The 13,055-nt window shown below is 39.0% G+C and overlaps 1 protein-coding gene across 1 annotated transcript; it reads right to left on the bottom strand.

Moving 5' to 3' along the window:
• Positions 1-3,996: 3,996 nt before the first annotated feature.
• On the bottom strand, positions 3,997-7,466 carry LOC106023697 (putative ferric-chelate reductase 1). The gene is made up of 7 exons (XM_029117301.2): positions 7,405-7,466; positions 6,763-6,872; positions 5,911-6,102; positions 5,638-5,736; positions 5,188-5,329; positions 4,828-4,980; positions 3,997-4,563 (listed from the first exon to the last, which is right to left on the bottom strand). The coding sequence occupies exons 2-7, from the start codon at positions 6,868-6,870 to the stop codon at positions 4,520-4,522; spliced, it is 738 nt and encodes a 245-aa protein (XP_028973134.2). The 5' UTR covers positions 6,871-6,872; positions 7,405-7,466; the 3' UTR covers positions 3,997-4,519.
• Positions 7,467-13,055: the final 5,589 nt, after the last annotated feature.

Genomic DNA, 13,055 nt, shown 5'->3' with positions numbered 1-13,055 from the left:
ACTGTTTGCCTCTCCTGAGGCGCCGGATGGTTTGCCAGAATCTCTTCGAGGCCAGCCGATAGTCCTTCTCCATGGCCTCACCGAACTCCTCCCAGGCCCGAGTTTTTGCCTCTACAACCACCCGGGCTGCAGTCCGCTTGGCCTGTCGGTACCCGTCAGCTGCCTCAGGAGTCCCACAAGCCAACCAGGCCTGATAGGTGTCCACCACCGGGTTTGGGGATTGCCGCCTCGACAGGCACCGGAGACCTTAAGGCCACAGCTCCGAGCGGCCGCTTCGACAATGGCGGTGGAGAACATGGTCCACTCTGACTCAATATCTCCAGCCTCCCTCGGGATCCAGTCAAAGCTCTGCCGGAGGTGGGAGTTAAAGATCTCTCTGACAGGAGACTCGGCCAGACGTTCCCAGCAGACCCTTACAGTACGCTTGGGCCTGCCGAGTCTGTCCAGCTTCCTCCCCCGCCATCGGATCCAACTCACCACCAGGTAGTGATCAGTTGACAGCTCTGCCCCTCTCTTCACCCGAGTGTCCAAGACATACGGCCGCAGGTCAGATGAAACACCAACAAAGTCGATCATCGACCTGCGGCCTAGGGTGTCCTGCTGCCACGTGCACTGATGGACACCCTTATGCTTGAACATGGTGTTCGTTATTGACAAACTGTGACTAGCACAGAAGTCCAATAACTGAACACCACTCGGGTTCAGATCAGGGGGGCCGTTCCTCCCAATCACGCCCCTCCAGTTGTCACTGTCGTTGCCCACGTGGGCGTTGAAGTCCCCCAGTAGAACGATAGAGTCCCCAGTCGGAGCACTTTCCAGCACCCCTCCCAGAGACTCCAAGAAGGTTGGGTACTCTGCACTGCCGTTCGGCCCGTAGGCACAAACAACAGTGAGAGACCTATCCCCAACCCGTAGGCGCAGGGAAACGACCATGGGGAAAGGCCCGGCCACCAGGCGCTCACATATGAGCCGAAACCCCGGCCCTGGCTTCAGGGTGGGGCCCCGGTTGCGCCATACTGGGCGACGTCACGGAACTCAAAATGTTACTCTTCATTAAGGGGGTTTTGAACCGTGAATTTCTGATATTTTTGTTTTAGATCCGTCACTCACATTTAAAGAGTACCTAGGATAAAAATTACAGACTTCTACATGCTTTGTGGGAAAACCTGCAAAATCGTCTGTGTATGAAATACTTGTTCTCCCCACTATATGTTTGGGGCAAAAACCAAACTGCACATCACCCAAAGAACACCATACCCACAGTGAAGCATGGTGGTGGCAGCATCATGCTTTGGGGCTGTTGTTCTTCAGCTGGAACCGGGGCCTTAGTCAGGGTGGTGTGAAGTATGAACAGTTCCAAATAGCACGCAATTTTGGCACAAAACCTTCAGGCGTCTGTTAGAAAGCTCACCTTTCAGCATGACAACGACCCAAAGATCACATCCAAATCACCAAAAGCATGGCTTCACCGGAAGATTAATGTTTTGGAATGGCCCAGCCAGAGGCCAGACCTGAATCCAATTGAACATCTGTGGGGTGATCTGAAGAGGGCTGTGCACAGGAGATGTCCTCGCAATCGGACAGAGAAAATATTGCCACTACAGTGGCTATTACACTCCTACCCAAAAGAGTGCGATAATAAAATCAAAATGTGCTTCAAAAAAGTATTAGTTTTAAGGGTGTGCACACTTATGCAACCAGATTATTGTGAGTTTTATATTTTTTTGTTTTTCCCCCTCAAAGATTTCAGTTTGTTTTTCAGTTGAATTGTTCACATTATAGGTCACATTAAAGGTGTAAAAAGTTCTGACATGATTTATCTGTCTCATTCTTTTACATCACAAGAACCTGGCATTTTAACAGGGGTGTGTAGACTTTTTATATCCACTGTATGAGTTTTTTGTATGTCCGCATACGGCATTCTTTTGCTGCTGTAGTCAGCACCTTTACTTTGTTACAGATATTATTTGTTTGATGCTTGTGGGTGTAATAAATCCCAATAGAACATCTCCTGTCTGCGGTTGGTTCATTATACTCACCCACAGCGTTACACTGTGTATAAATACTCAATGAGTTTGTTAGCTCTCACATGGATGCACTGAGCAAGCTAGATACTGAGCCATGGGGAGCAGAAAATAACTGTCAAAAGACGTGCATAACAACGTAATGGAACTTTATAAAGATGGAAAAGGATATCAAAAGATATCAAAAGCCTTGCAAATGCCAGTCAGTACTGTTCAATAATTTATTAAGAAGTGGAAGATTCTGGGATCTCTTTTGATACTAAGCCAAGGTCAGGTAGACCAAGAAAGATTTCAGGCAAAGGTGCCAGAAGAATTGTTCGGGATACAAAGAAAAACCCTTAGGTAACTTCAGGAGAAATACAGGCTGCTCTGGAAAAACACGGTCTGGTTGTGTCAAGGAGCACAATACGAGATACTTGAACAAAAATGAGCTGCATGGTTGAGTTGGCAGAAAGAAGCCTTTACTGTGTCAATGCCACTTAAAGGCAATACTGACAATGTGCATTCTTCTGCAAAAAAGTTGCACATGGGACGCTCTTGGACTTTCCAGCACGACAATGACCGTAAGCACAAGGCCAAGTTGGCCCTCCAGTGGTTAAAGCAGAAAAAGGTGAAGGTTCTGGAGTGGCCATCACAGTCTCCTGACCTAATTATCATCATAACTGCTAAACCCAGCTTGACCATGTTTAGTTTGGACTCTGGGCTCTATTAGCTGATCTGTGTTCATAGATGTAAGAGCCCTGCTCGGTTTATATTCTTCAAACATATCAGAAATGTCTGTCTAAAACCATTCAGTGATTTATACACTAAAAGCGCAACTTTAAAATCTGTTCTGTAACTGACTGGAAGCCAGTGCAAACATTTAAGAACCGGGTTGATGTGCTCTGTTCTCTTGGTCCTGGTTAATATTATAAAAGCAGCATTCTGAATGAGCTGCAGCTGTTTTACAGTCTTTTGGGGAGTCCAGTTAAGATGCCCACAGGACTGCCGCATACAGGATGTTTTTCCCTTTTTACACCATTCTTTGAAAACCCTAGAAATGGTTGTGTGTGAAAATCCCAGTAACTGAGCAGATTGTGAAATACTCAGACCGGCCTGTCTGGCACTAACAACCATGCCACGCTCAAAATTGCTTAAATCACCTTTCTTTCCCATTCTGACATTCAGTTTGGATTTCAGGAGATTGTCTTGACCAGGACCACACCCCTAAATGCATTGAAGCAACTGCCATGTGATTGGTTGATTAGATAATTGCATTAATGAGAAATTGAACAGGTGTTCCTAATAATCCTTTTGGTGAGTGTATAATAACACTGCAGCTTGTTAGTATATTTGTATTAGTGGTTCATTGGGCTTGTCTTGAACTTTATTTAGTAATACACTTTAATTAGCAGCAACATACCCAGTCTAGCTAGCTAGATTTTTGTTGAGAGCAAATGCTACTAACCAGCTGGCTTAGGTGCAATGCAGTCAGTGATTCGAAAACCAAAGACCTGACTTACTAATTTGATTGACAAGATGTGTTGAACATTAGGGCCTACTACACAAGATAAATATATATATTATTTTTTTCCCCAGTAACATGTATGATGGTCTTAATTTGCAAGAATCTTATTTGCCACACAGATTAGTAATAGAATAAATAGAATTATTTATTTTTGCTATTTATTTATTTTTTCTGTTCTGCATAACTGTAGGCTGACTCTGGAAAACAAATGCCTAGTCAAACAGTTTGTGTTTGTTGTTCGTTAAATGCGTTTTCCTTGTTGTTACAATGCCGTAAATGTATTGAGCAAAATATGTATCTACTAGTTCTGAAGTACTTTTTTACTCTTTTACTCGTACATGAGTACTTTTTGGGATGAGTAACTGTACTTTTACTTGAGGACAGATTTTCTGTACACTACCCACCCCTGTTTAATTTTTTCCCCCTAATTATATGTTTAAAAAAATCCACACACTTAAAGGGATATCAGGAAGAACAATTTGTCACACTTTATCGAACACACTTGCACACACAAAAAGTATCAGCTTATGCCAACTTGCAGCTTCATTAGACACAAATATGTAGCAAATATTTACACTCCACGCACACACAAACACATTCATACTTGGACCAAAGTGTCTTCCTTCATAGCTTGACATCAACTAAAGTTGAGTAAAAGCTAAAATAAATGTCTTACACATGGTGGATGTCTTAGGTGTATATCTCATTAATTTTCTCAACAAAACATCAACATAAGGCTTTTATGTTTTATGTTGATGTTGGGGTAATGCCGGAGATAAGGAAGTTGAACAATGGTGAAATGTACCTTAAAAGGCCTTGACTATAAACACAACATTAATCTTATATTACTGAATTCATTATGTTGGATAATGTCTTACTACCCCAGCTCAGAAGGAGTTTCATTCTTGGGAACCCAGCCTGGTTGGCTTCAGTAACCATAGAGGTCCAGGATTCCTGAATGTGAAGTGGTGTACTACTGAGATCCACATTACAGCATGATGAAAACTAGTCCACCAAGCAGGATCAGCAGAGCTGTGAAGACAGAGACATTTGAGATGACTGGACCCTACTATATATTACTGACTCAAATATTAAATATTTTCTATGGTATATTGAATGATAAACTATGCACTATGGTAATAACACATGAATGATTTCTCTTCGTCTAATTGTGTAAATGCTCACAATGTAATATTTGCTAATAATTTTGATATACAGTATCCAATAAGTACTTATTAATATGTACTATTCATGCTTCACATTTATCTTTTCAGCAGTACTTTTTGGTTTTGTTACCTTGAGACAGGGTGGGTTGTAGACCAAAAGCACGGCCAGTTGTGGTTGTTGTAGAATTGTTGCTGTTGAGGCTGTTGGTTGCAGTGGCGTTGGGGTTGGACAGATCCACGGCTGCAGTGCTTATAAAGACAGCCTTAGGACTATCTGGGACTCCTGAAGGAGAAGAAAAATAGAGGGTTCAAGAAAGACCACACAGAAGGGATGCATCGTCCACAGAGGGTTTGAAGGCATGAAGCAGCTGCTAGGTGCTGATCATGGGTAAACTGAGCATTTCCATAACTTATGAATAAGGTTAGGATTGGACGAGGGGAAGCTGCTCTTAGATCTGTTCTTTAGAGTGTGTTAAGACAAGTGCTTCACCATTAGTCAGGGTCCCAGCGTAGATGGAAATGAAAAAGGAGGTACTGCTGCTCATGGTGGAAGTAGCATTGGGGACTAAAGCAGAGAAGATGCACTGGATGGTCTGACCACTGACTGAGCCAGTCACCAGGTTAGAAGACAGCTACAGGAAACAAGGAAAACAACATTATTAGAGAAACATCAGTAGGGATAAACTTTACATCTAGTCAGATATACTGTTATTCACCAGGCCCATATACCAAATGGACCACAAGTGTGTAATCAGAGATTAACCATGCTAATTGTTATACAATTCAGCATCAGTTAATACTGACAAGAAATTGGAATTCAAGTCCATTCTTAATCTTAATTATGTTTACCATTTTGCATGTCTTGTTGAATTTATCAGCCCCATACAAGAAAAACATTAAATCAAAAGGAAAATAATTCCAGCTAACTGGCCAAACCCACCGTGTCGGTCAGAGTCAGAACTCCGTTGTTGTAAAGTATGGAAAGGAAATTGACGGTATTGTTGATGTTAGCACACACATAGATGTAGTCATTTTGTCCCTACCGAGAGAGGAAAAATACATACAAATGTTTAATAAGAATGTTTTATATTAATAAGATTATTAGAATGTGTACATTTTGGGGTTTCTTATTTTACTCAAAAAAAATTTATAATAAAATCATAATCCTTAAGTTCCTAGAAAATCAACACTAATATCTAGTCAGTTTTCATACCGTTTTAATGGTTCTGGACAACCCTACAGCGACGTAGTCACTGGATTGTCCTTGAAGCTGGAATGAAAGGTTCTGTCCGGAGATTAAACTGGTTGAGACGAAGAAACAGGATCCAGACACAGATGGGTTACAGCCTGCTGGCTGAGCAGCACAGAACTGTGTGGTTCCACAATTTGTCGATGAGATGTTTACCTGTGTGTAAAGAGTACCTCATTAGTGGTTGTGGTGTTTGGTATTTATTTGACTTAAAACGGCAACCTGCAAGTGGTACATTTAACACTTTAGTTTTATATGTATAATTTGAATTATAGAAGGACATAACTTACCAATGACTCAAAAGTGATGTTGAACTGTGGTGCCCCATACAGAAAACCATATATTCTATCAGCTTGTTTTTTACTTTTTACCAACCATGTAAGTTGTAGATAATAGCCTGCATGTGGCAAATATCATTTTGTATCAATATAGTAATTTTAAAGTATTGTATGTTACTACACAGTACCTGCCTTGATACCAAAAGAGAGAGAGGGCTCCAGAGAGAGAGAGAGAGGGCTTTACAATACAGCAGGTGTACAGTATTGTATGTCACTACCCAGTACATGATTTGATACCATAATTACAATACAGCAGGTGTATTGTAATATAAAATACAGACTCTAACTATTTGCCCAGACTTATTGTAAGCTAAATTACTATGACTCAAGCCGGAGTAAAGTTCATTCATTAAAACTCCCCAGAGAGCTACTCTATGACTAAACCCATTTCCTTTTCCATTTCACTTTGTGAGGCTTATTTTTGAGGTCATGTCGGTATCTGCGAGGTCGGGTGGGATGTGTAGCTCTGGCCACTCACTGAGGATGCTGTATTCGATGCTAGTGTGGAGTTCTGTGCCTCAGCTCCCATCCCCATGCACGCCATTACCATGACGACTGTGTACACAACTCTGCTCCTATTGTCCATTCCTGTTACATTAATGGAGATAAATAATGTTAGGATATAATTATGATACAACATTTACAAATGTAATTACAAACGTTACGAGAAGGTGAACCATCAAGCCTGCATTTTTAAGGCTTACAAATGACGATAGATTTTTCTTCTGAAGTTTGACTGAATATAATATAAACAAATAGGAAATAAAAGTGAATTAACATAGGCCTACCAATATTGTGGCAACTAGCAATTAATGTATTAGAATACAACAAACACTGAATGGGTGAACTTACAAATGTGATACTTTATTGTAATTGTTATTACATTAATAATATCTAGGTGCTTTATGTAAACTCCATAATGTCAACAATGTCAACAGAGAGGAAATAATAAGTTAGGATACAATAGCTTGTGAGCAAATAAAACCAAAAGTAAAATCCAGCATTATGCCATTATTGAAATTGCTGAAACATGATAGAAAAAAAACATGGATTTATTTACTATTTTAAAATAGTTTGTATTTTAAAATGCATCATTAGATAACAAAGCTGGTAAATGTACCTGTAATTTTGTATCTCAGAAGATCAAGTTAAAAAGACGTTGCTGTTCTCCTTGAACAAGTGGCTGTCACAGTCTGGCTAAAAGGTACGGTACGTTCAAGAAGGTGATGATCAACTTACTCTCTCAAGACTCGTGAAGGAAGGAGGGACAAAGCATGGAAAAAACCTGCCTCTCCCCTTTTATAATCAAATGCAGTTAGGTGTAACATAACTAAATCCACACACTGCATGCAAGTGTAAACAGGTGTTATACTCTGATTAATTACTGTTGGTAACCCTTCAAATTGCAGCCCGTTAACCAGAGAGTAGTTCCCAGTAATTAGGTAGTAACAATAGTGTAATTATGTTGTATGAATGGAAAGGAATGTATGAACAATTTCATCGTGGTGTTGTTACTAGGAATTAAGCATCAATCAACTTCTCAACTTAGTGTATTTTCCACATAATTAGGAAGTAACAAGAATCTAAGAATCTTAGTATTGATGAAGGAACAATTTAGGCATTACGTGTACTTATATGAAGAACGTTACTACTCCAAAACTATGTAAATAGACAGGCGATTTAAAAGCAATGTTGAAAGTATTTAATTTTCATTCTTATTCATGAATTTACCATCTAAAGGCGACTATACAAATTATTTTATTGCAAGTTAGCTCACAGAATTAAGGATTTAAGAGAGATTACATAGAAGATGATACACATTTTTCTGCTTTGCGCAATTTTTCACTGTGTCAACACCCACAATCGGTTCTTGACAAACCAAAGGACGTGTTGCAATCAATTATAAATAATTGAATTGATTACAGGTGTGTTATGAATCAAGCCACAGAAAGCATTTATCTGTTGGCTGTCCTACATCCGCCACCACTTCTCCCTTAAAACATGCGCCCACTTGCATGTTTTTTCCGTATGATAACACCTTCAATACAAACAAATTCTTGTTTTTTTCTAATTCATTAACAATTTAAAACAAACATTCTTTATTTATTTTTTTTTTTGACTATTCTATATAGTTTGATAACGACCCAGTAGATGAACTAATGCTCTGGCTGGATGGTGATGCTGCGGAGGAGACTGTGGTTGCTAATAGGGACAATTCGTATGCTAATGATGTCAAACGGCATTCGGCTCTGGTGAATACTGGGGGTCTGAAAGGCCTGTATTAATTAAAATTATAAACAGTTCAAGTGTTAACATTTTAAACAGGAAAGCAAAGCAAGTTAGCTACGGAATGACTGGCAGTTATCTAACTAATAGTTAAAAACGCACTGCATATAATATTGGAACCTAGTTAGCTAAGCTAGCTAGCTAAATACTGACTGCCTAGTAGTATAAAATGTTACAGTCACCCCAAGGAATAAGATGATCCTCCACAAGAAACATCTTGTAAGGTCCTTTAGATGCCATAATAACACTAACTTACTAGCTAGATAGCTAGCACACTAACATTTTATGCTCGATAACCGTTTTGTTGATGTGTGGCTTAAGCCAATTTCCAAGGCTGATTCTCAAATCGCATACTACGTACTGATGATGGCGAAGTACGTACAGTTTATTATATAGTAATCTAGTAGGCCAGTATTGGGATTGATTGGGACATACTGCCTTATTATAAAATTATGTCTTAACATTAGATCATTTTCTCGTGCATTAACATCACTCCAAGTTTGAATATTTAACTAGACACAGTTAAGCTTTGTGTTAAACTGATTAACATGAAGTATGAAGTTAACTTCCACCACGAATAGCATATATGAACTGTATGGCTTTTGCCACTGGCCGTTTTAATGGCTTTCAAGCCAATGATACTAGTATCTTACTTGGATTGAGTAAGAGCCCATGCAAGCGAGACTGAAGGTGAACTTTACACTGCCAAATTTCATGTGAATGACATTGATGCAATAACTATACGGTGGATATAAAAAGTCTACACACCCCTGTTAAAATGCCAGGTTCTTGTGACAAAGATATATCATGTCAGAACTTTTTACACCTTCAATGTGCAGAGATGGGGACAAGTCACACATGGTCAAGTCCAAGCAAGTCTCAAGTCTTAACCATCAAGTCTCGAGTCAAGTCTCAAGTCACAGTTCAGATAAATCAAGCAAGTCAAGTCAAGTCAAGGGTTCACCCTAAGCAAGTCAAGTCGAGTCCTTATAAGTTTCAAGTCAAGTCAAGTCACAGTACTAAAGAGATGAACACACACACACACTGTCCTCTGTTTCTGACGTGCGCTCGGTGCGAAGCTCGATTTCAAAATCAAATATTTTTCTCCTCCGCGGTACAATTTTTTGGGTGGACGAAGCGGAGGGATCTTGAATCAGCCTGAAGGGGTTGTATTCGCTATAACAACCGCCTCGCTATACCTTATCCCGCTTATTACATGGCTACCTACCAAATAAATCTATAATTTGACACAAAATATTGATTTCAAAAGGAATTTATTGATTGTATTGCTTCCTCTAAAGAAAATAGTCCGTTCCGTCTCTGGTTAGAATCCTGCTGCGTCCATAGCAACGCGCTGTTTTTCATGGCAACGGTCTGTTATCAAGAAATAACACGCATTCTGCACTGGAATTCAGCCAATCCATGTAATAAGGGCTAAAAATAACAACCTTATAAACTAATTATTGTGAATGAAAAACTGCCTAATATGTAATTACGCTGTAATTATTCTTTTAAAAAAAACACTTCGAAATGTTTAGGTGCTAGTAATCACATCGGCGCCTCCATGTTAGCCTTTCATGCAGTAAAGTTAACTGTTATGGTGTAAGCACAATGCTTTTTAGTTTCCACACGCAGTCCACAAACACTTTTAAACACATTTAATACAGACATTATAGCCTACGTGTAATAATATACATGCCCGCTCATTTTAAGATGCCCATCAACAATACTATGCCACGTTTATAGTCAAATTCCCTTACATCTATTTACCAGACGTATTCAGATAATGGTCACATTTCTAACAAGAAAAAAAATAAATATAATATGCAACCAAGGCCAAATGATGACAAACAAAAGATTAATTATAGATCTTAGCGAAACTGAATATAAAGAGATTACTTTCTTACCTTTCCTTGTGGTTAAAATAACGAATGAAATTTGACATTGTTGCATATTTTGCATCTGGCAAAAAAATACAAAATATTTACACGGTCCAGTTCAAAGTCCTTGTATCCAAACGATACTATTTGTGGAGCTTGACTAACGTTACTGTCTACCATGTTTGGCGCGGTTTGAATTGTGCAGCGTTAAAGGCACATACGCTGATTAGTGGTGCTGATGTCACAACATATAAAATAATTTTATTGCTGTTTGTTTATTATAAGTTCAAGTCATTGTCGAGTCTTCCACTTCAAGTCAAGTCAAGTCTCAAGTAACTTGTTCTCAAGTCAAAGTCAAGTCAAGTCATTTTCATACTTTAATCAAGCAACACAAGTCCTGAAAATTGTGACTCGAGTCAGACTCGAGTCAAGTCATGTGACTCGAGTCCCCCACCTCTGATATACAGTAGCTAACATGTAAGCTGAAATCAGGAAATATGTATTGTATTGATACACAGTGTACTTAATATAACGTATATTGTTTATACAAATAAACTAAAATATACTTTAGACTCGAGTCAAGTCATGTGACTCGAGTCCCCCACCTCTGTCAATGTGACCCAATTGAACAATTCAATTGAAAAACAAATCTTTGAGGGTGAAAAATGGAAAATAAAAAAACAATAACCTGGCTTTACTGCAAAGAAACATGTGAATGTTGAAGAAAAAAACAACAGTTGCTTCAGGGCTTCCATACAACTGCATGTACGGTTGGCTCCAGAAATAATTGGACACTGACACAATTTTTTTTCTTTTGGCTGTTTACCAAAATATATTCAAGTTACATTTAATGTCTAAATCCAAAGCATAACATGCTTAATTTTAAGGGGAAAAACAGCAAATACCAACGACATATAAATCACTTAAAGGCTGGAGAAAGAATTATCTCTGGCTTGTAAGGATTCCGGCCTAGACTTTTTGGCTGCGTGAGCATTGTGATAAATGACATTTGCTGTACTTTGTGTTTTGAAGTCAAAGGGAATATATTTAAAGGGACTGTAATTCCAGAAATGCTATTTGTTGGTGGTAATGTTTTGTATCTTGTAAAATCAATTCAATTGTAATAGCCTAGTCTGTTGTTGCTCCAAATTCATGTGCATGATATTTCCCAGTGGAAAAAAAATCCAATGTTGGCTCAAAATAGGCTTTCTGAGGGCAGACATCCGGTTCTATGCTGGCCAATACGGCCTAGTTCTGGCTTGATCAAGGGATCTTGCTGATTTGCTGGCTGACATGCGATTATATTGTGGTTAGTTTCTGGCTGATTTATTGCAAGCCAGAGCTGGGCCACTGCAGTCACGGTTAACGATGAAGGCAATTGAAGCAATGTGTGCAGAATCTTCCCGCTTACTGAGCACTCTGTGTTTGTAACTACTACGGATAAAACAGATGGAAATATCGCTTTCAACTCGTCTTCAACTCGAGTAAAACATATTTTCACTTGGCTGTCTCCTGACTGTCCCCTGTGTGTAGGAGGACAGGGAATAGTTTAACTTTTCATAATGCGCAGTGAAAAAACAAATGTATTCCCAAAGACAGGGTCAATATTAAAACTTTTATTTATTAACTAGCTGGATACATACCAATGTTTGCATGGAGCTGCCTGTCATCTGTGTTTCGTCCATTTCCTTCTTGCTGCCACTTGTTGGTTGTTGCACAGACAGAAAGGCAGATTTCCCATGAGGACGTGGTATTAGCATCCACATTTGGGGCGTAACTTACTCAACATCTGAAGTAGTTGTTAAAGTTGAAAGAATATTAATTTGGAATGAGTAATAATTGTATTTCTTGAAACGTATCAGTGGAATTAATCCATTCTCAAATATTTTGATTGAAATGTACCAACCATATTGAAGATATCTAAAAAAATATATATTTTCTTAGGCAAATACTAATTAAATTTTGTGAAATAAGCCTAAAACAATAATTATATAAGGAAAAATAGGCATTTATTTTGGTAAGTAAAACTGAAACAATCATTTAAGTCATATTCAGAGATTTTAAGGTAGCATGGCTATTTATTACTTTGATATTTTCTAAGCCACTGAATAATTTTTGTGTGCATACACTGTGACCCTCATACACTGTGGTCCTCATACACTGTGGTCCTCATACACTGTGGTCCTCATACACTGTGGTCCTCATACACTGTGGTCCTCATACACTGTGACCCTCATACACTGTGACCCTCATACACTGTGACCCTCATACACTGTGGTCCTCATACACTGTGGTTCATATACTGTGGTCCTGGAAGGGTGACAGTGTAACAACTTCGATGTTCATGTGTCACAGGCGATTTCTCACTTTTGTCTTCTGATTTCCTACTTTTGAGATGAATAAAAGCAGGGGAAAACATGTTTACTGTTGCCTTATATGTTTTTGTTTTTACAGACATGTTGACAATGTTGGTCTGCTTAAATGTTTTTAATAACCTGTTTTTACCTGTCATGGGACCAATGGAGGACTTTAAAGCCAAGTAAAATTTTTTACTGGATTGGTGTTATCTGCATTGGCCAATGATGGTCTATTTTATAAATGGACC

This window comes from Esox lucius, chromosome 24 (assembly GCF_011004845.1).
Source record: "Esox lucius isolate fEsoLuc1 chromosome 24, fEsoLuc1.pri, whole genome shotgun sequence".
NCBI classification, from domain to species: domain Eukaryota; kingdom Metazoa; phylum Chordata; class Actinopteri; order Esociformes; family Esocidae; genus Esox; species Esox lucius.
The sequence above is the reverse complement of the archived record's forward strand: the minus strand, read 5'-3'. Positions and strand labels throughout refer to the sequence as shown.

Coding starts and splice junctions, on each gene's coding strand:
- LOC106023697 (XM_029117301.2), bottom strand. CDS start 6,870: ATGGACAATAGGAGCAGAGTTGTGTACACAGTCGTCATGGTAATGGCG. Junction 6,103..6,762: donor CATCGAATACAGCATCCTCA/GTGAGTGGCCAG, acceptor CTTTACACACAG/GTAAACATCTCATCGACAAA. Junction 5,737..5,910: donor TGTCCAGAACCATTAAAACG/GTATGAAAACTG, acceptor CTCTCTCGGTAG/GGACAAAATGACTACATCTA.